The sequence below is a fragment of the Engraulis encrasicolus genome, chromosome 7 (assembly GCF_034702125.1).
Source record: "Engraulis encrasicolus isolate BLACKSEA-1 chromosome 7, IST_EnEncr_1.0, whole genome shotgun sequence".
NCBI classification, from domain to species: Eukaryota; Metazoa; Chordata; class Actinopteri; order Clupeiformes; family Engraulidae; genus Engraulis; species Engraulis encrasicolus.
This window is the reverse complement of record NC_085863.1, coordinates 25,125,765-25,146,877: the sequence shown is the minus strand read 5'-3', so window position 1 is coordinate 25,146,877 and position 21,113 is coordinate 25,125,765. Positions and strand designations below refer to the sequence as shown.

Below are 21,113 nucleotides of genomic sequence, written 5' to 3'. Positions count from 1 at the left end.
GCAGGGAGACTGTGGTCTGGTCTGTAACCCGGCTAGGCAACAATGGGCCATTTCACCAACAGGAAGAGACACCTGAGAAGGGCTGCATAGTGCATACCACACCACATCACACCACACCACACCACACCACACCGGGCCGGCTGTGTGCACCCCTCAAGACCAGCTTCTAGGCTTTTAAAAGGCCACAACGATGCATCAGATATACATGACAGGTTGAACCATCACCAGTCCTGTATCAGTTCTAGATGTTTTTTAAAGATCTTTTTGGGCTTTAATGCCTTAGGGCCGCGATCACTCTCGACACAGACTTTACAGTGCGAGGTGGATTTGTTCTACTGTTTGCTAATGAAAGTGAGCGATTTCTGCGCTGCGCTGAAAATCAGCACAAGGCGGAATGTGGATTTCCGTCTTCATTAGAGGGACATCACTACAGAACTATAAAGATAAGCCTGCCATTTCTAGCCAAGGCAGTGTGATTGGGTAAGCAGCAGAAATATATCAGAAATAAAGTTTTTTTTCTTTACTTCTTCACATGTTAACATGTTAACATGAACGTTGACATGAATTTAAAAAATGCAAGAAAACATGTAGGAAAAGATGCAAGAAGAAGCATCACTAATCCAAGAATAGGGCCATCTAATTCAGACAATCAGTCAGAGGCAAATGATTAGTCATGGCTCTCAGAGGCCCACAGCTGCTAGAGAAGATGGGTTTTATGCGTCTCTTTTCCCCCTAAGACTGCATCATGCATTCACGGCTATCAAAAATGCCTCTGAAACATCACGTCTACTCTGCCCACCCTTTTTTGTATACCACTGGCAGGAAATGCTTGGAAATCCTCAGAGTGGGGACTGGGGAAGCCTTGAAGCTCCTGGATGCACTTGAATAATATAAAAGGATTTGAAAGAGTGGAAAGCAAGCCAGTGGGCCGGCATCAGCGTAGAATATTTCTGGTGTATCAAAAGAGGGCTCGGTACAGCGTAGCAAGCTATCGTAGCCTCTTAACGTGCACCGTACCTCCGATGGAGCACTGTAATACACTGTAAAAAGAATTAACTACCATAGCCCAACACTGCTAAGACATTTCACAGAGTCTTTAGAAATACATTACGACTTGGTCATTGCTATTCGGCAAATTTATAACCAAGACTATGCCTTAGGGGGCTAAAGGGTTCGGTCTTTGACTGGGCAAAGCAGAGAGCAGGGCACGGCAGGACAGACAGCTCTACTGGTTGTGAGAACGGTAGTCGGAGAGAAGAGGGGTTTTCATAAACGAGCCAGAGATTACGAGATCACAGGGAAAAGAGACGAGCCGGGAGATGAAATATAAATGAACGTGAAAAGTGTAACCCACACATAGACACAGACACCGAGTGTGTGTGTAGTAGTATGCCTGTGCGCGTGTAGTAGTAGTAGTGTGCATGTGTGTGTGTGTGTGTATGTGTGTGCGTGTGTGTGTGCCTACTTGTGCCTTTGAATGTGTGTGTGTGTCTGTTATATCTATTTCACAAAATATGCACACGTGCAAATCTACATCCACAGAACGATAGACAAACACGCACGAACACAAAGAAAAATACACACAGATAACGTGTTGCAGACAGTATTTGAGTATCTGTGCATGTGCACCTTTGTAGGTGTTTTGTGTGTGTGTGTCTGTCTGTCTGTGGAGGTTTGTGAATGTGGGTCTGCCTATGACCGATAAATATTTAATTTCCATTTTATTTGAACTCTGCCTCTGTCATCCTAGTAAACACACCAGGGTGACCTTGTGGGGTTTATTTGGTTGGACTGCCAATATACTACAGAGTAAACTTCCCAGCTGGGCACACACATGGCGTCTATGGCCAGTCTGCAATCTGAAATGAACTGTGCACAGGTGTACGTAGTATATTATGGAGTTTATGGCCCTATGCTGAACAGTGAGTCTACCTGTATACTTTGTATACACTCATCATATTCAGTGTGTACGCTCATCACACTTGTATATACACTCATCATACTTTCATCTGACAATCACTTCTACTGTCCATGTAAATATGCTCAGTTAAAAAGACAAGAAGAAAAGGAAAGTGCTACGTTCATTCAATTGTTGGGAGAAGAAAACGTGGCCAATGAATTTGCCACTAATGCACCAACCAGGTCACTAAGATCAAAGGAGAAGAATTTGCTGGTGATTCCAAAAGTCAAAACAAAGTGTGGAGAGGCAGCCTTTAGCTTCTATGCTGCAAAGCTTTGGAACCAGCTTCCAGATGGCGTAAAAAAATGCACCCACAATTGATAACTTTAAATCTAGACTCAAGACAAAGCTGTTCTCAGATGCTTTACCCTAGCTTAAATTATATATTATTCTTATTTTTATTTCTATTTTTTACCATATGTTTTATCTCATCTTTTATTTGACTCTAATATCTTTCTCTTTCTTTCTTTCTTGTTTCCTTTCTTTTTGCATTTGTTTTTTGTGAAGCACATTGAGTTGCACCTATGTATGAAATGTGCTATACAAATAAACTTGCCTTGCCTTGCCTTGCCTTGTAATGGGACTTGGGACTGGGTGTGGAGCTGGATGGTGATCAGGTCACACGTGAGCAAAAACATGCTTTGGTCACATAAAATGCTTCTCACACAAAAAAATGGTTCTCACATCTGGTTCTACTACATTTGGTCCAGATTTAGGCAAAAAACCTGATCTCTTAGACCAGTAGTTCACAGTTGCCACAGGCATTTTAATGCAAAAAGTAGAGTCTGTGCAGGTACAGTTGTTTTGTGAAATGTGGGCCTACAGTGTAAATGCGTTTTCCACACATTAATACACAGTTGTGGATTATATTATGATTCACTACAACAAATAACAAACTACAGTCCAAATACAGACTGTCATGCAGTCAGAGACCTTATGGGTCAGAGGGCTACTGAGGGCTACTTGTTTATTCACACCTGTCTACCGATGTCTTGACATCCTTTGCATATTACATTATGACCGAATTATTATTTGCTTTTTCTTATTGATAAAGGATATAAAGAGTGGGTTGTGGTTGATATGTGTGGACACTTTGTTTTTGGTTTTTTGTCTTGTTTTCTTCTTCCTTTGGTTTGTGTGTGTTTTGTTCCTTGTTTGCCGTTTAAAAAATGTTTAAAAAAATCAATTAAAAAAAAAAAAGATAAGGGATATAAAAAGACAATCTCAAATTTAAAAGAACAAAAATATGAACGGTGACTAAGACCTTGTCGTAGTCAATATTTTTTAATATCCTGGAGCTCTAACTTGCATGGTGCCTGAACAAAATTAACAAATATGATTGGATTAATGTAGCGAAATATCAGAAATCCACCTAAACCCACTCTGCTGTAACATTGTTGTGTATTGCATTAGAACAAACTTTTCCCCCAGGCCCATGGCAATGCAATCAACTTACTCTTTCAGCGTCTCAAAGCCCTGCTCCTTATACTGCAGCTCCTGCCTCATAAAGGCCAGATCCCTCTTCAACTTATTCACCTGGAGAGAGAGAGAGAGAGAGAGAGAGAGAGAGAGAGAGAGAGAGAGAGAGAGAGAGAGAGAGAGAGAGAGAGAGAGAGAGAGAGAGAGAGAGAGAGAGAGTGAGTGAGTGAGTGAGTGAGTGAGTGAGTGAGTGAGTGAGTGAGTGAGTGAGTGAGTGAGAGAGAGAGAGGGGGGGAGGGAAATAGAGCAAAACAAATGGAGAAAAGCAGACAGAGAGCAGGATAGGGGGAGAGACGGCGAACGAAAGAGGCAGGGCAAAGTCAGATTCAAACACTTTTACGCTTTTACACCAGTCTTCAGGAATTACCCTGAGCCAATCGCTTTGATGATACGCCAACACACTTATCGCAACAGCTCACACACTGATAAGCCATCTCGATACAGAGGCACATTCCGACAACTGCTGCCGAGATTACCATGAGATAATATAAACGATATAAAAGTAGTCATAATCTTCTTTTTTTCCCAGCCGATGGGGGCCAAGCAATTGACTGCTGCATTCCACAGGACTTCTAGTTAGTGTTACAGAAAGGTGTCATCATCTGCCTAAGATTAGCACACCAACACCAACCAACGTCACAGATCAAACATTGACAAGAGTGCATTTACACATGGGGGGATGGAGAGAGACAGAGAGAGAGAGAGAGACAGAGACAGAGACAGAGACAGAGAGACAGAGAGACAGAGAGACAGAGAGACAGAGAGAGGCAGAGAGACAGAGAGAGAGAGAGAGAGAGAGAGAGAGAGAGAGAGAGAGAGAGAGAGAGAGAGAGAGAGCTACAGACATAGACAGAGAGACAGAGACAGAAACAGAGAGCGCTTTTGTTTTATCTGTTGCTATGTTAATGTGCATGGCTCTTAAAGCGATGGTTCGGAGTAGAATCACCCTAATGCCATTTGAACCGTGACACCCATCCACCTTTACACCCGAAGTGTTTTCTGCCGCAGGCTTACATCAACAGAGTTGCCGTGTTATTCGATGTTTATTCCGGATAGCTTGACTCAAGCGCATATGGATCCTGGGCACCGTCTCCAAACTTTCCCCACAAAAATAACATGTCATGACACCAAACTTCTACAGTATAACAAATGTGGTTTGTACTCACAAAAAGATGAATTTGAAACTTTGTACATAGTCCAGGAGTTTATTAGTAACAACACACGAGACGATTAGCTTTTCTGCTGCTAAACATCCGTCGACGTCACTTCCTCCAGCTGGGACTGTCCACAGCATGGCATAATATTGCCGGAAGCGATTGCCGACACATAGACTGGACCATTTTTTCATATATGCACGAGTGTGGCATCGTCTTCTATTTATTAAACGTGGTAAAATTTAAATCCGAAGTGGTTAATTTCTAGTTGTAGCGCAAGCTGTCTTTTTGAGTTTTCCGCCTTCCGGACTCACGTGTATTTGTTTCCATCAACAAAGTCCCAGCTGGAGGAAGTGACGTCGACGGATGTTTAGCAGCAGAAAAGCTAATCGTCTCGTGTGTTGTTACTAATAAACTCCTGGACTATGTACAAAGTTTCAAATTCATCTTTTTGTGAGTACAAACCACATTTGTTATACTGTAGAAGTTTGGTGTCATGACATGTTATTTTTGTGGGGAAAGTTTGGAGACGGTGCCCAGGATCCATATGCGCTTGAGTCAAGCTATCCGGAATAAACATCGAATAACACGGCAACTCTGTTGATGTAAGCCTGCGGCAGAAAACACTTCGGGTGTAAAGGTGGATGGGTGTCACGGTTCAAATGGCGTTAGGGTGATTCTACTCCGAACCATCGCTTTAAGTGAAATACCATTTTGGCTGGTAGAAAAGAAAACGTACTAGACACTCTGACCTATTACTGAGTGTGTATTTGGCTCGTAAGATGAATCTCTACTAGCCATTTTTGGCTGGTGATGAAAAGGATTAGAGCCCTGATAAATGTGTATGATGATGGCATACAGTACGCACCCTGCTCTTGGACGTGACGATCTCCGCCTTCAGGATGTCTGGATCATACTTGCTACTGGAGGAAGATCTGGAGTTTACTGTTTGGGAGAGAAATGACAAAACAACTGATGATGAACAGAGGGCAGAGAGGAGGGGACTGAGAGACAGTTAGGAGAAGAAGGAAGAGAGAGGGAGAGAGAGACAGACAAAGAAACGAAGAGGCAAAGAGACATAGCAGACACACGGAGGCCAAACGAAAAGTAGAAATCAGAGAGAGGCAGGCAGAAAAGAGGAATAGACAGAGTGATTGAGAGAAACAGAAAGTAAGAGAGAGAGAGATGGAAACGAGACAGAAAGGCAGTGGGAAACCGAGTGAGAGATAAAGACATGGATGATTATGAGTATCTCTGGGTGACATTGTCTGATCCAATCTGAAAGCTCATTCGAACACATCCACTCAACAAGCTAACGAGATTAAAATCTCAACTCCTTAGCCACAGAATGAAGCAAAGGTATCTCACACACACACACACACACACACACACACACACGCACACACACACACACACACACACACACACACACACACACACACACGCACACGTACAGACAGACAGACAGACACAGACACAGACACGTAATGTCTCGCAGTGTCCAATTGAAATGTTTGGACTGATGTGAGGGTGAGTGTAATGAGCTCTAAGAGTGATGTGCTGTGATTCATATAAACTCTGACTCATCAGAGAAGCCAGCCTCATGACAGGACACACAAGTGTGCGCACGCGCACACGCACACCTCATACACACACGCCTCATACACACACGCCTCATACACATCCTACACATAGAGCATACCTCCCCTCCCAAAATTCTCTCTCACACACGCACGCACGCACGCACACACGCGCACACGCGCGCACGCGCACACACACACACACACAGCTGGTTTGTGATGAGGACTTGTCCCTGGTCCCATGTCTGGTGCAGCTGCTGGAACTCCCATTGACCACCCCTCCCTCCCCACACACACACATATACAAACAGACAGACAAACAAGGGCAGACACACACACACGTGCGTAGACTCACGGCTGGTCTGTGAGGTGAACTTGTCCTTGTCCCTCCAGGTCTGATGGAGCTGCTGGTACTCCTGCTGGGCCAGCTCCAGCCGCTGCTCCTTCACCTGGTAGATCTCCCGCTGGGCGCTCAGGGCCTCTTGCGCCACCTGCAGGTAATCCTCCAGCATGCGATGCTGCTCCCGCTGCCACTGTACCCGCGGGTCCTCCAGCTGCGTGCTCTCTGTGGAAGAAGACGACATGTATGAAAATGAAATTAAAGTTAATTAATTTAATTAATTATTTTTTTAAAGGATAGCCGGTGGTCCTGCTGTGGCAAAATGGTAGGGCAATCGTCTACCATGCAGCTGACCCGGGTTCGATTCCCGGCCCTTCCCCGCCTCTCTCTCCCCACTCGCTTCCTGTCACCACATTCACTGTCCTAGCATAAATAAAAGTCAAAAAGACAAAAAAAAAATCTAAAAAGGATAGAAGGGCCCACACGGGTCCAGTAGAGGGGAGGAAAGGGGTTGGATATTAAAAGGTGTTAAAGCCAAGTTCAATGATTTACTGCCGCTACCCCGGCCACTGCACCAGCGGGTCCTATAGCAGCTGGGTCCTGTCTGTAAATGGGAGAGGGGGAACAGAGAGTGGAGGTAAACATCACTCTATGCTGATAAAAATGATACTGTTCGGCCCTGCCGTGGCCAACCGGTAAGGCACTCGTCTGCCATGCGGCTGACCCGGGCCCGTCTCCATCCCCATTCTCTTCCTGTCCGCCTCTCAAACTGTCCTGTCAAATAAAGTCATAAAACACCAAAAAAATATTTCAAAAATAACTAAAAATGATACTGTTCATTTCAAGTGCTAAACATCAACCACCAAGCGGGGTACATGAGCCGCTGCTCCTGACCTGCTGCCACTGCACACAGCTGGGTGCTCTCTGTGGACTGGAGGTGAAGGGAGAGGGTGGAGGAAGACATTAATGCAGTTTAGTTAAAACACTGGACACTGCATGTTCATAAGGTGTACCTGTGGGACAACTGTGGCCTAACGGTTAAGGAGATGAACTTGATGATAACAGAAGGTTACAGCAGGTTCAAATCCTAACCTTCCACTTCCTACTGTAGTCCATGGCTGAGGTGCCCTTGAGCGAGGCACCTAATTCCAAAATGCTCCAGGAACTGTATCCAATACCCCGTAAATAATTGTAAGTCACTTTGGATAAAAGCGTCAGCTAAGCGTAATGTAATGTAATGTAATGTAACATAAAAGGTGCGCCGCTAATCCTGCTGCTGCCACTGAACACGGAGGTCCTCCAGCTGTCTGCTCTCTCTGTGGTGATGGAGAGGGGTGGAGTTAACAGCATGCACTCTGAGATTACTGTTCAAAATGATGCTGTTCATTTCAAGGTTCTGAAGGAGAGGATACATGCACCGCTGCCACCCCCCCACCCCGCCACTACCGGCAGGTACTCCAGCTGGGCACTGTCTGTGATGGGGAGAGGGGGAATAGATCATGGGACGGAGTAAAACATTAAAGGGACACTGTGCAGAAAGTGGTCAAAAAAGGTACTGCAACTATGCTGCTCATTGAAACTGGGCTGCCTATTGCCAAATTTGACCTTTATATGAAAGTCTACTAAGTAATAAACAAATATTTTCATGTATGAAAAGTGCAATTTTTACAGTCCAATGAATACTTAGAATTTGATGCTGGTGGTAAGTATTCATGAAAAAGATAACATTAGTGAATGGGCAGCATGAATTCTGGAAATAAACAACTAAAAATCTCACACAGTGTCCCTTTAATGAGTTAAAGCCTTGCTGTAGCCTATATTTCAAGGTGGTTAAGGAGAGGGCACGTGTGCCTCTGCTCCGAGTGGCATTGCACTGACAGGTCCTCCAGCTGGGTGCTGTCTGTGGGCAGAGAGGGTGGATATTAAAAGGTGATAAAGTAACGTCGCTAAGTGCCGCTGTTTGACACTAAACATCCACAGTAGGGTCCTCCTGCTGGGTTGCTTTGGCCGTGGATGAAGTGGTGTGCAGAAGTAGACACTAACAAAGTGAAAGCAACATTCATTGCAATGCCAAACAGTTTGCTTTTTGTTCAGCACTTTCCAAGAATTTGACCATTTTAATGGGGGCCTGGTTTGTTTACATTAGTTGAGAAGGGGTGAATGGAGATAAACCCTTCGCATATTTGTCATGACGTCTTCAAATAATGCAATTATTTTTAGTCAGGAGGAAAAAAATGGTCTCTGCAAGTGCCCTCAGCCAGTGGTTCTCATTAACTTTTTTTTAACCTAAAGCGCCCCCTAATCTGTCTTGGGGTGTAAGGAGGGGGAAGATGAAGTGGAGATGGACATGAAGAGTTACATCAATGCTCCAAGCATGTGCTTCTGCTCTCTCTGTGGAGGGGAAGAGGGTGGAAGCAGACACTAACAAAGTTAATGCTATAGACGAGAAGGCTTAGACAATTATCAATGAGTCAGTCAGTCATGAAGGATGATCTTGCTGTCAATCACAAGGATTTAATTTAGGAGGTCATATTTTATTATTGATGATGACTTGAGATCATTTCCTGGATTGACCAGTTGACCTTTTGTGCAGGGGTCAAAGGGAGAGGGGTCACGCAGGTCAAGGGTGATCTTTGAATGCAATTACTTGGCCTGCTCACTCACATAATGTGATGGACATGCATTGCTGCCACTGGCAGTAGAGACGTCATAGAAATAGAGATAGAAAAAGAAAGAGTTTCACTCTTGAGCTGAATTACATTAAGTCAAGGTTTAATTAGGTAAATCAAGCTGATTTGTGTATTAATTAATGATTCTTTTTTGAGTGGAAGCTGTGTCCAAAGCGGTGGTGTGTTATGTTGGCCTTTTGCTGTCTGTAGCATTTCTGTGAATTATCCAAGGAAGTCCAAAGGTCAATATTAAAGGTCAAGGGTGAGATACAATAAACGGTCAATGAAAAAAACACTCCAGATTTGAAGAAGTGCTCCATGTCATCACAGTGTCATATCATCAACTTATTACTTTTTCCAGCTGGTGCAGAATTATAAAAGCCTCCAAATCTTTAATGCCTCTGCCTTTACAGAGGAGGGAAGTGCATACAGAGGAATGAAGGTGAGATGATGGATAGATGAAGGAGGATAAGAGGAGAAGAGACAGAGAGGGGGAAAGATCAGAGACGGGACGGGAGAGAGGCAGAGTGCAAGGACTTGTAGAGGAGATGAGGAAGAGATGAGGAAGAGATGAGGAAGAGAAGAGAAGAGAAGAGAAGAGAAGAGAAGAGAAGAGAAGAGAAGAGAAGAGAAGAGAAGAGAGGAGAAGAGAAGAGAAGAGAAGAGAAGAGAAGAGAAGAGAAGAGAAGAGAAGAGAAGAGAAGAGAAGAGAAGAGAAGAGAAGAGAAGAGAAGAATATAAAGGGGGATAGATGGAGACGGGGAATTGTAGGGGACCAGAGGAGGAGAGGAGAACAGGCATAAGGAAGTAAAGCACATGTGTTCAAGCCATTTCAGGGTTGCGTTTCTCAAATGCGTAGTTGTTAGCCGGTTAGCAACTTGGGTAGTTGTTAGCCGCTTAGCAACTTGGGTAGTTGGGAAATGGGAAATTGCATTGCAAAACAACAAAGTAGCTAACATACTTAGCAACTATGGTTTTGAGAAATGCATCCCTGGGTAGCGACATGGTGTATTAGACAAGACACGATGGAGACGGAAGAGAGGTGGAGAGAGGAGAGAAATAAGTGAAGGCAAAATAAGAAGAGAAAAGAGAGAGAGAGAGAGAGAGAGAGAGAGAGAGAGAGAGAGAGAGAGAGAGAGAGAGAGAGAGAGAGAGAGATGCAGAGGGAGGTAGAAAGGGAGAGGGAGAGGGAGATTAGATTTGATACAGAGTTGACAATATAAGGTAGGAGCAGGTTCGCACACTAAAAAAGACACAAAGACTTACAGAGTTGACAGGAAGATAAGTCAGAAAGAAAAAAGGAAGACATCACCCATGAGAGATCAAGATGGAGGGCAAACAAAAATCAATGAGGGACTCGTGAGCCAAGTGAGGCGAGGCGGCTCTTTGTAACATGACGAGGTGATGGTACACAGGAGAGGAGTGGCAGAGAGAGAGAGATAAAGAGTAGAGGAAAAGAGAGAGAGAGAGAAATAGAAAGAGAAAGAGAGAGAGAGAGAGAGAGAGAAAGAGAAAGAGAAAGAGAAAGAGAAAGAGAAAGAGAAAGAGAAAGAGAAAGAGAAAGAGAAAGAGAAAGAGAAAGAGAGAGAGAGAGAGAGAGAGAGAGAGATGAAGATAAAGATGAAGTTAAAGAAAAAGAAGAGCCGAGAGAGAGAACTGACAGAGAAATGGAGATAAGATCTGATACAGAGGCGTGAAGTCGAGTTAGAAAAAAAAAAAAAACAAAGATGGAAAAGAAAGATAAGAACTCTGGATAGACGAAGAAAGGGTAAAAAAAAACGAGCAGGCTTGTTAGAGAAGTGAGGCGAGGCATGTCTGTGTGTTAGGCCTCCAAAAGCCTCCACAGGGGAAAACACTCTCTTACGTGCTGAGCATTCAGCCCCTCTACCCTCCTCTCTATCTCTATCTCTCTCTCCATCCTTCTATCTTTCTCACTCTTGGTCCTTCATTTTTGCACCCCTCTCTCTCTTTCTCTCTTGCATCCCCCCCACTCTATCCTTGTCTCCCTCCCTAACCACCCCGCCCTCTCTCTTGTGCTCCCTCCCTATCCCCCCTCTCTTTATGCCCGTCTTCTTTCAACCCCTCTCTCCGTCTCGTGTGGCTGACTTTTAGAGGACACATGCGGACAGTAATGGAGTCCTGTGGGCAGAGTCTGATATGGAGGGTGGCCAAATGGGTGACATGGAAGAGAGAACCCTGAGACATAGTATTACTGTACGGAATAGAAACTCTGGGCCATTCTACTAGAGTATGGCACCCGGAGACATTCGACTCCAGTTTGGAAGAGAGAACGCTGAAACATTCTACTACAGTACGGAACCCTGAGACATTCTACTACATTTCGGAATGCTGACAAATTCTACTATAGTACGGAATAGAGAACGATGGGACATTCCACTTAAGTATGGAACCCTGAGACATTCCACTACTGTGCGGGAACACTGAGACATTCTACTACAGTACAGAATGCGGACAAATTAGAATACAGTATGGAATAGAGAATGCTGGGACATTCTACTACACTACGGAACCCTGAGACATTCCACTACAGTACGGAATGCTGAGACATTCTACTACAGAATGGAATGCATGCCATTTGGCTACAGCACTACTCACTACAAGAAGATGAGATCGTATATCAATTTAATGAGACCTTCCAGGATATATAAAGGTCAAACACACACACGCATGCCCAAAAAGAAATCTTTTCTTTGGGCATGCATTTCTTTGAAGAATAGAATTTCACGACACTCTAAATTTGTCAAATGTATTGGCCACATTTACCAGAATTTACCCTGTGTTAGCATACACTGCTTTCACCAGATCAACTACAAAATCAGAATTCACACTGTCTTAGCCTATTCTGCTTTCACTAGATCAACTGTAAAATAAAGGGTTTTTTGCTGTTGTTTGGTTTGGTTTATTTATGGACATAGAATTACATGTAAAAGCGTAACACACTTGTTTCCAACATGGTCCCTGATGGAATCGGACAAGACATACACAAATATGCAACATTCTTTAACAAAGCACTTTAACAAAGCTCACTGCATGGTGCGGACCACATAGTATGCACAGTGAATTGTTACTCACTGGTGTTGTGGTCGACATAGTAGGCTCCCACGTTCGGGTCGTAGGCCTCTTCCCAGCCCACCGGCAGCTCATCCCCGATGCAGTCGGCAAACGTCAGAGGCTTGGTCTGCCTGCAGGGACACAAGCATGCAAGCAGTCGAGGGTTAGAGCAGTGATTCTCAGCCGAGCAGTGGACCTAGCCCTGAAGGTATTCCAAGTGGGCCTTGAAATCATCTAAATATCAAAATAATGTGTGTGTGTGTGTGTGTGTGTGTGTGTGTGTGCGCGTGTGTGCGTGTGTGCGTGTGTGCGTGTTGCAGTTCATTATTTATTTGAGTTGTATTGTTCATCGGGTCAGAGGTAGGCCCCGAACACTTGTGAAAATTTCAAGTGGGCCCCAAATTTGGAAAAGGTTGAGAACCCAATGGGTTAGAGTGTAGCATCACAGGCTATTCCTACTGTAGCATTTCAGTGTATCCCACAGACCAAGTAGCATTGTGTGCAGTGCTACAGGCAAAATGTCAGGCCAGTGTAAGTGCTATGTGCACACCCCCATTTGCAATGTTGATCAATTTGTGGTGCTTGTTTTTAAGTTTTTTTTAATATATTTTTTATGTTTTATGTGGTGCTGCACTACACAATGGTCTACACTGCACAGCACAAGCAGCAGAAGGTTAAGGGGGAACATATTGGAACACAAATGAGTTATTGTCGATCGAGTGCAGCAAAACAGACTACGACTTTACACAAAGGCAAATATTGAATGACAAGCAGCTAATGGTTTGACTGCACATCACTCTAAGGGTTTCCTAGTGCGAAGCATTTGTCTTTCACATGGTGGTAGGGGGATTCAGAGGGGTGTTTCACAGAGATGTGACCATCACTATTAGAAAGGCCATATTGTGCATTTTCATATGAAATGTGATATGAAACTACCCAAAATAAATAGCTCATTATACACTTTCGTCATGCAACATCACAAAGCAAAAAACTCGTCTTGACTATAAAGTACTGGGGAAAATCCTGACACTGCACAAGCGCCAACGACAAAACAAAGGAGACTTCATGAGTAAGTAAAGATATGCAAGTGTGCGTGTGCGTGTGCGTGTGCGTGTGCGTGTGCGTGTGCGTGTGTAATCACACTTTACTGTTGAGTGACTGATTGGGTGTTTGTATGAGAAAGAGAGAAGAAGAGAGACAGAGTGAGTGATAAATGATTCATGTGTGTGCTGCTTTGTTTGAATGGGATCATGTGTGAGACTGACCATCATGATTGGGTGCATCAGGGAGCAGACGAGCATATTGAATTTTGCTTATATTGCAGTGTGTGTGTGTGTCACAGTGTGTGTGTGTGTGTGTGTGTGTGTGTGTGTGTGTGTGTGTGTGTGTGTGTGTGTGTGTGTGTGTGCGCGCGTGTGTGTGCGCGTGTGCGTGTGCGTGTACGTGTGCGTGTGCGTGTGTCAGTGACTGTGTCCCTGTGTGTTGCAACGTGTGTGTGTGTGTGTGTGTGTGTGTGTGTGTGTGTGTGTGTGTGTGTGTGTGTGTGTGTGTGTGTGTGTGTGTGTGTGTGTGTGTGTGTGTGTGTGTGTGTGTGTGTATGCATGCCTAGCAGTGTAGCCTACATATGAGCAGTACCTGTGTGTGGTGTCTGTGTGTGTGTGTGTGTATGCATGTCTAGCAGTGTAGCCTACATATGAGCAGTACCTGTGTGTGGTGTCTGTGTGTGTGTGTGTGTCTATGTCAGTGAATGTCTGGGTGTGTGCCCCCGTTAAGGAAGGGAGGGGGGGTGTCTGCATTAGGCAGCAGAATAATGGTGTGTATTCACCTCGCCGAGCGCTGGCTAAAGCAACAATAGGCGGAAACAGGCTACCCTGACATTCCAATAGGCCCCTCCACCAATCGCCTGGAGGTTACTGCGGTAACCCACTACGACCCCCTCCAGCAGTGGCAGCAGTTAGCACCCAGACCAGGAAGAGGGCAGACGCCCAAACACACACAATCTCATACACAAATACAAACACAGAAAGTGCACACACACACAAACACATACACACACAGTGTCACCACTCATTGCTCCACAAACACACAGCAGCACACATCCCTCGACACACACTTTATTACCACAAGCCACCAGCCAGCCACCTAACGCACGCACGCAGGACCAGAAAAGCATCAGAAAAATATCACTCACCACCCCGTTAATAAGCAGACCCATCAGCGCTCCACACTCTCTCTCTGCTTGGTCAGCTATGGATAACAAGAGCACCACAAGAACATCTCTCCTCACCTAATCTGTCCCTCTCTTGCCAAACGCGCACACGCACACGCACACGCACACGCACACGCACACGCACACGCACACACACGCACACACACACAAATCATCATCATCATTCCACACCATCATTATTAGCAGATCCGCAACTCAACTCTCTCCACTGTCACTCACACTCACACTCCTGATGCCCTTTACGCAAAGACACACACGCCCACAAGCCAAACACACACTTAAACACACACTCATAGATTAAAAAGCAAACCCAGGCACACGCTCGTCTGTGACAGTATCATGTGGCAGCATCTTATAGTCTCGTGTGAAGTGGTCACTGTAAATGGCAAAATGGCAAATAGACTGCTTATACAGTATATAGCACTTTTCAACTCCTTTGAGCACTAAAAGGGCTTTACAATGTATGCTTCACATTCACCCATGCACACCCCAGTGAATGGTACCAGGGTACCACCCTGCCACCAGGAGCAACTTGCTCAAGGACACTTAGCACGCCTAGCGCTGCTATTGTTTTATGCTTTTATGCTTTTCGTCTTCTGTTTTGCATGGTTTCTTATGTCTTTGCAAAGCACATTGAATTGCTTACATGTATGAAATGCGCTTTAGAAATAAACTGCCTTGCCTTGCCTTGCCTAGGCAGAGTGGGGTTCGAACCTGCAGCCTTCCGGTTGCAGACCTGGCTCCTCTACCACTTGAGGCACCATACCACCACACCACCATTGTGTGTGTTGCGTGTTATCTGTATGCTGCAGTGGCATACGCTGCTGGTGTTGCTGCAAGTGATCAGGCAGCAGTGTAAAATATCATCCCAGTATACTTTCAATATGACAATTATTCATTTCAACACGTTTCATGTTGGCCAGCAGAATTTCAATTTCCAAATAATAATATTTGAAATGATTTAATACTGATGTGCTTGATCATCATTAATGATCAACACAATTTGTGTAATTCATTTTAATGTTTTTTTGTTTAGCCGGTCTCTTGAGTTTCCAACGGAAAATTATTCTAAAAAAGTAAATTCCACCGGTCCCGAGCCAAGCCAATTCCACCAGGCCACCATACTTGAACATGGGCTTGAATTTTGGGGAGACTGAATACTTCATAAACGGATGATGGGTCAGAGTATGCCCTCCCCAATGACTGACAGACAAAAACGATGAGTTAAAATCACAAATGAAAACTAAATTACAACAGGTTTCTACCAAATCCACACTTTAAATATCATCCTTCATAAGGATTAATTTGAATTCCCAGTGGAGTCCCAGTTGAATGCACAGTGGATCCTGACAACACAATATGGTTGGAGCGATGTTCCACAGATTGAAAGACAATTTACAGTTGACGACAGGATGGATAGGACATATTTTGTAAAACACTTGCATCTCCATTTGAGTTTTGCAGAACTCTACCTAGTACACCCCATGCATACAGATCAATTTACTCTCAAAGCCTTGTCCTTTTAAAGAAAGGTCACTGCCATGTAAACAAAACAGCGATGCCCAATACTGTAACCTTTTCAAGAGTTTCAAGGGATTTCTATTAACCAGGCTTATAGTGGGGATATCAACCAAAGCCAATATACTGTATGCTGTAGGGCTGCACAATTAATCGAAAAATAATCAAAATCGTGATAAAATAGTGATATCGAACTCGTGATTTTAATCGTGATTTAATCACGGCAATAGTGACCTACTTTTGAGAGCGTCCTTGAAGCCAGAACATACTAACAGGCTGGTGTTTCTGGACAGAAATCTGTCCACTTAAGTTTCATGCTATTGCCTTTACATAATTATTACAATTCATTTTATTTTGCTCATCCCGTATGTAATTCATTCTTGGTTATATTTCATCTTGTTATAATTTTCAAAAAAATCAGCAAAAATCAATAATCGTGATTAATAATCGTGATTATGATTTTGACCAAAATAATCGTGATTATGATTTTTTCCATAATCGTGCAGCCCTAGTATGCTGTATGCAAGTAACTGTAGATGACTTGTCAAGAGAGCCGTCTCCTCCTATGTGTGAAAGTCCCATGTTCAGCACCCACACAGCATAGAGGGAGAGGCTAGAGCAGCTGAAGCATTCCTGTGGGCCTACTCACACCTCCACTGATAGCCTCCCTCACACGCACACTTATCAGATAGCCTAGCACTCACTCACTCACTTCCCACCCAGAGTGGATGATGTGGCTTGGGTACTGCCCTGCCTCTCTCCTCCTTCTCTCCCTCTCCTCCTTCTCTCTCTCTCCTCCTTCTCTCCCTCTCCTCCTTCTCTCTCTCACCCCCTTCTCTCTCTCTCTCTCTCTCTCTCTCTCTCTCTCTCTCTCTCTCTCTCTCTCTCTCTCTCTCTCTCTCTCTCTCTCTCTCCTCTCTCTTCTCTCTCTCTCTCTCTCTCTCTCTCTCTCTCTCTCTCTCTCTCTCTCTCTCTCTCTCTCACCCCCTTCTCTCTCTCTCTCTCTCTCTCTCTCTCCACCTTTTTTTCCTCCTCCTTCCTTTCTCTTTCTCTTTCTCCTCTCCTCCTCACTCCCTCTTCTCCTCTCCTCTCCTCCTGCTGCTCACTCCTCCTCCTCATCCTCCTCCTCTCCTCTCATCTCATCTCTCTCTCTTCCTCCTCTTCTCCTCTCCTCTCCTCCTGCTGCTCACTCACTGCCTATCAGCTAAGAACACTTGGCTTCTTGATCCTAACGGTTTGGTACTACAGTGGCTCTGGCTGTGCTATTACAGTAGAGTAGAATACAGTACTTTATCAACCCCAACGCTAATGAAGGCATTAAACAGCACATGGTCCTGGAGACATCACAGATTCACATCCAGATGCACATTCAGAACACCTTTTCTGAAGCCAACAGACTGCACGAGGCCCACATATACATAACCTGTACAGAACAAGCTCAATTAGGCTCTAATGTAGTTGGCAGAGTGTGTCAACTCCAGGCGCTCTTCCGGTAGCCTACAGTTCAACCTCTATGAACATTTCCGATATGGACTTGCCCAGTGTTTCCTGTAGTTGGTTGTACTTCTCAGTGTTGGGCTGGCTGTGTGTGTAGCTTCGGTAACTGAACGCCAAGTTTTTCACAGCCGCATATAGTCCAATACGGGAGCGAACGACACAATGCGACTTAAAGCCCATCAAAGACAAAGTCAACTCCTTCACACATGCTAGACATAGCTTCTGAACTGTGTAGCGAGCAAGTTGATGTTTCGGACACAGCTGCAATGTAGGAGCAGTCCCTGCGATTCCCATGTGAAAGTTAGCCTCACTGCTACACCAAATGATGGTACTACCCGTCATCCCTTCCTGTGGCTTCTGGTCTCTTGCCTCACCCTACCTCAACAATTACGTTTCCTGCTGTCAACCACCGCAGAGCAACTGTTGGGGGGGCTTTCCCCCATTCATCATCCCGACTGCAACCTTTGAATTGTACGTTTGCAAACACAAAACCTCGATCATCGTCGAACCTTACATCATTAGAGACTACAGAGAAGGACAGGAGGAGGCAGTCTGACTTGAACCCCAAACTCATACACTGAACTTTATCTGGAAACCTCTCCCATCATACACAGGAAGCCATCAATGGGCGTCCCTCAAATGCCTCTGTGAAAAATTGAACAAGGCTGACAAAATAAAAACAATCAATCGACGGATGGCCATCTTACAAGGTATTCTGTATCAAACTGGACAGAGCTATAAATAACTTCAAAACAATCAAACAATGATGATGATGAATCTGTGTGAAGTGCAGTTTTTTTTATTTGATGCTCATTTTCTGGCAAAGCAACCGCTGAAAACAGGCTAGGGTTGGCTAGACAGCCTTCAGTGTTAAATTGAATGGACCATCATCATCGCAGGCTTCTGAAATGCAAGGTGTTTGTCTGTTTGTCCAACCACCCACCACACACAGGCCCACACGCACCCACACACCCACTATAGAGGCTCTGGCAGAGGCTGCAGACAGCCTGGGAGCAGGGAGACGAGGGAGGGAGGGAGGGAGCAGTGAAAACCGAACTGGAGAACTGAACTGGCTCCCTTCAAACGATGAATAATGGAGGCCAGCGCAGCAGAGAACAAGACCCCCGCACACACACAAGTACGGACGACGCACACACACACGAAGACACGCACACACAGACATGCACGCACACAGACATGCACGCACACACGCACACAGACATGCATGTAGGCTTGGGCGATGTCCCCCTAATTGGCAGCTGACGATGTTTACAGTGAGACGATGCGATGGACGATGACATCGTCGTCGTTGGGGGGGGGGGGGGGGGGTTGATAATTTTTTGTATTAGGCCTACTTTTTAAAAAAATTTTTTTATCATGTTTCGTTTTTTTGGCTTTTGCTAAGCTATTATTTTAATATAGTTGTTTTAAGAGTAGGCCTAAGTCAAATATCATAACAGTTTTAAATAAATTCTTACACAAAAAAAGTTTAAACCTCCTCTAGCTGCGCTACTGTCTGCAACAGAGATGGTCGCTCCTCTGCTGTCTGTGAGAGCGACTCTCCACGACCGACCCCTCCCCATCACCCTTCTCGTGTCACCATCAGCTGCTTCAAGCCCGCTCTTCCAAACTCCACCGCGTGGAAACTTATTTTCAGTAAATTTCGCGATGCAGCCTACTGCAGGCTGCTACTAGAGTGTGTTATTTAACGGCGTAGTTCTATTTCAAGACCAGCTGTGTCACGGCGTTTTTTGCATACCGGTACATAACTTTAGCCATGCAGGGAAGCCCAGAACGTTTGTCAAATGGAAGAGATGAGAACCCACGCGTGCCTTCTCGAGGTTTTGTAATGGATTTTAGCCCGAGTTAGCAAATTACCCGACGCGAATGTTTCTTAAGCACACGGCGAGACTTTTTAATTCATCAATGGAAACAATTGCGGTGAAGCCACAAAGACGCGGGCAGACATGGAATCGCTTGCGCTCCCTCTAATCAGAAGTGTAGCCTACAATCTTGTGTGGCTACTTCGCAAGACATCTCCATCGCGGAGAGATTAAACATTTTGAGTCGAATTTCCGTTGAACATGAAATGGTAAACTGTCGCAATTGCTGAACGATTTGTTGCTTTCACTTTAGACTACTCCGGAGGGAGAACCAATGCCTCATGACTCTCCGTTGTAGAAACTTGGGTCACATAAATAAATGTAGGCAATCAGACACTTACTTGAACTCATATGCAGCAAACAATAGTAGGGCTTGGTTCACAAGTTTTTTTTAAATTCCATTGCGTTTTTTTTCGTAGCTATAAAATTCACTCTGCTTGAGGCTTGTGTTGACAACCTCGGTCCGTTCAGTCCTGCTACCTGCGCAGTCCGCTGCTACTAAGGATTTTACGGTAATGCACCGTAATGATGGCAATAGCAGCGGCTTCAAAAATACAAATTCCTTGGCATCACGATGTTGGCTGTCCATCGTGATGCCAGCTGTCCATCGCCGATGGACGATGACATCGTCTATCGGCACAACCCTACATGCATGCACATGAAGACACACAAACACGCAGACATGAAGACACACACACGCAGACATGAAGACACAGACACACACACAATGAATAATGGAGGCCATGGCAGTGAGAACAGACCCCCACAGCTCATTCTAAATTTAACTCGGCTGGGAGGAAAGCTGCGGAGCACACACACACACACACACACACACACACACACACACACACACACACACACACACACACACACACACACACACACACACACACACACACACACACACACACACACACACACACACACACACACGCGCAACATACATGACGCATGCACACAGACAAAAACAAAATCCCCAAAGCAAGCGCCGCAGGCTGAAGTTTGGCTTTTATCATGCTATAGCTTCTTCCTCCTAGACCAGTGGTTCTCAACCTTTTTTAAACAAACGCCCCCTGGACCTCATCCTAAGCTTCCAAACGCCCTCCCTTAACCTCATCACAAGCATGCCAATGCCCCCTTCAGTATTAAACAAATTACATAGACTAATGCCCCCGATAACCACTAAGCGCCGCCCCCACTCAACTGTCTCCTCCTCCAAGGCTCCCCAAAGCCCCCCCTGGGGGGCTGTAGTGCCCCCGTTGAGGAACACTATCCTAGACAAATCCTTCCCCTGCTTTGCTGATTCCACTCAGCTGCCTGATGAGTCTCTCCTCTCTGCCTGCCTATGTTCTCCTCCTTATCTTTCCTTCACACTCATCATCTACTCTCCCCCCTCTCACATCTCTACACTGCTCTCACTGATCACTCATCCCTTGCACCTCGAATAACGCACACACAGAGTTTGGCGTGTGCGCGTGCACACACACACACGCATACACACGCGCCCACGCACACACACACAGGCTGTAACGATATGGTATTGCGATGCAAGAAGGCAGTATACACTTTCAAAGAAAACAACCACATGGTATGATGTGATGGCGCTTTCAAGTTTCCTCATTATTATTTTTAATTAAACATTTTCTTATACTTAGTAGTGACCTGTAACCTGCTCTTCCTATAAACTATAAATTTAAAAAAAAATGGGAGGGGGATAAATAAAGACAAACG

The 21,113-nt window shown here is 44.9% G+C and overlaps 1 protein-coding gene across 1 annotated transcript in view; it reads right to left on the bottom strand.

The window, feature by feature from the left end:
- The window catches only part of wwc1 (WW and C2 domain containing 1), a 77,336-nt gene that overhangs the window by 44,345 nt on the left and 11,878 nt on the right, over nucleotides 1-21,113 (bottom strand). The window contains exons 2-5 of the mRNA XM_063203134.1: nucleotides 12,276-12,385; nucleotides 6,529-6,738; nucleotides 5,462-5,538; nucleotides 3,417-3,496 (exon numbers count right to left, since the gene is read on the bottom strand). Of these exons, the coding sequence (XP_063059204.1) occupies nucleotides 3,417-3,496; nucleotides 5,462-5,538; nucleotides 6,529-6,738; nucleotides 12,276-12,385 (477 nt within the window). The remainder of the gene's footprint in view (nucleotides 1-3,416; nucleotides 3,497-5,461; nucleotides 5,539-6,528; nucleotides 6,739-12,275; nucleotides 12,386-21,113) is intronic.